General features: G+C 46.4%; 1 protein-coding gene across 1 annotated transcript in view; it reads right to left on the bottom strand.

Annotated features, from left to right (window-relative positions):
• Window positions 1-1,204: 1,204 nt before the first annotated feature.
• The window catches only part of Apbb1ip (amyloid beta precursor protein binding family B member 1 interacting protein), a 120,751-nt gene continuing 120,168 nt past the window's right edge, over window positions 1,205-1,787 (bottom strand). The window contains exon 14 of the mRNA XM_031369162.1: window positions 1,205-1,787. This exon is cut by the window's right edge and continues 273 nt beyond it. Coding sequence (XP_031225022.1) covers window positions 1,539-1,787 — 249 coding nt within the window. The 3' untranslated portion in view covers window positions 1,205-1,538.

Here is a 1,787-nt window from a genome sequence, read left to right as displayed (position 1 = left end):
TAGAGTGGACTGGTAAATAGAAAACGTGAAACTGAATGGGTAGGTGTGGGCCTGAGCAGAAGCTAGCCCCACATGGTAGACCAGAAGGGCCACAGCTCAGGTGGTAGAAGTTCGTACGTTCTGAGGTGCGTGGGGCAGCTCAGGCTCCTTGGCTGTGACTTGGTGGTTGTGGCTTCAGAGGCAGCAACTCTGTGGTGAAAGCAGCAGTGTGGTGAAAGCCTGCAATTCTCGAAGCCACCAGCTGAGGGGGCCGACAACTCTGCGTGCTCACGGCAGCCGCTGTTCACGGCAGCCGCTGTTGCCGGTGCTGTGACAGGTCCACATGGCCATGATCTCTGTGGGTCCCGCAGTGGCTGCTGACAGAACAGCCAATTCCCAGGTCTCAGCACCAAATGATGTGTTAGAAAAGCATTAGAACATACCACACACTAGGCCCAAACAGTTCCATGTGTAAGAAGTTTAGAGAGATGGCTCAGCTGTTAAAAGCACTGACTGCTCTTTCAGAGGCCCTGATGCTAACAGTTAAGCTTTGTCCATCCATTTTCAAAAGCAAAGACTGGACCAGTGAGATGTCCCAGTGGGTAAGAGCACTTGCTAAGCCAGTATGAGGACCCAAGCCTCAGATCCACATACTCTCCATAAAGTATCCACACATGCACTCACACAGATATATCACATTAGTATACAAATACTAATGTAGTGTGTGTGTGCCTATGTGTATGTGTATGTCTGTGTGTCTGTGTGTGTGTATGTATCTGCCTGGTCATGGTTCAAACTTAAAAAAGCAAAAACCAAGTAAGTGAAAAGTAGGCTAGGTGTTTGTAGCTCAGTGTTGCACACTTGCCAAGGTAGGCACTTATGGGTTCATCCCCAGCCCTTCAGAACCAACCAACCAACCAACCAACCAACCAACCAACTAACCAAGTAACCAACCAATCAACCAACCAACCAACCGACCAACCGACCTACCTGCCCACTACACATAAAAGCAGTATTAGGGCTAGAGATAGAGTCAACCAAGAAGTATAAAAGAAATGGAACATGTTTTCTTTCATTTCCCTCCCTGTTTTGCTAGGTCGGAGGTTACAGACACCAAGAAGAAAACAGAACAAGACTTAAGAAGGCATAGGAATTTGAAACTTTTAGAGAGTCAAATATAAAGTAGTGTTGACACCACATAAAATTTATACACTATTTTTAGAAATACTGTTTTCAGACAAACTTTAATTCTTAAAATTTGAGCCTTCTGAACACACACACACAAAAAAATACCTAGAATATCATTTCAGTGAACCTGGACTGCAAGATAAAAATTCACCAAGTGAAGGCACACAGGATGTGCGTGTGTGTGCTTGGATGTGTGTAGCTAGAAACCCTGAATATGGCTGGCATAATGGCTATGAACATAGTATGCACAACAGTAAAGAGTCTTTACATTATTTCTAGACAGAAAACACTACTAAAATGAACGAGATGCATGACAATAGAGTACCAAAACATGGATCTAGCTAGCAAGCATCGCAAACACTAACCTGTCTCTAGGGTACATTGCCTCGTTTCTTTTGCAATGCTTTCATGAGGTCTGACATAAAATCTTGCTCACTGTTCCCTGCTGCACCTGGGAGTCCTTGGTTCTCTTGCCTCTTGGGGGGCACTGGGGGCTTTTTGAGGGGCAACGGAGATGACTTGGTCACCTCCTGGGTGAGACAGGGCAGAGGTGGTGGCGGCGGGGGTGGCAATGCAGAATCTTCAACAGCTGCAGGCGGTGGGGGCGGTGGCACGAAGTC

The sequence above is a fragment of the Mastomys coucha genome, unplaced genomic scaffold (genome assembly GCF_008632895.1).
Source record: "Mastomys coucha isolate ucsf_1 unplaced genomic scaffold, UCSF_Mcou_1 pScaffold15, whole genome shotgun sequence".
Lineage (NCBI taxonomy): Eukaryota > Metazoa > Chordata > Mammalia > Rodentia > Muridae > Mastomys > Mastomys coucha.
Note: the sequence above shows the minus strand (reverse complement) of the source record. Positions and strands in the feature narration are given on the sequence as shown.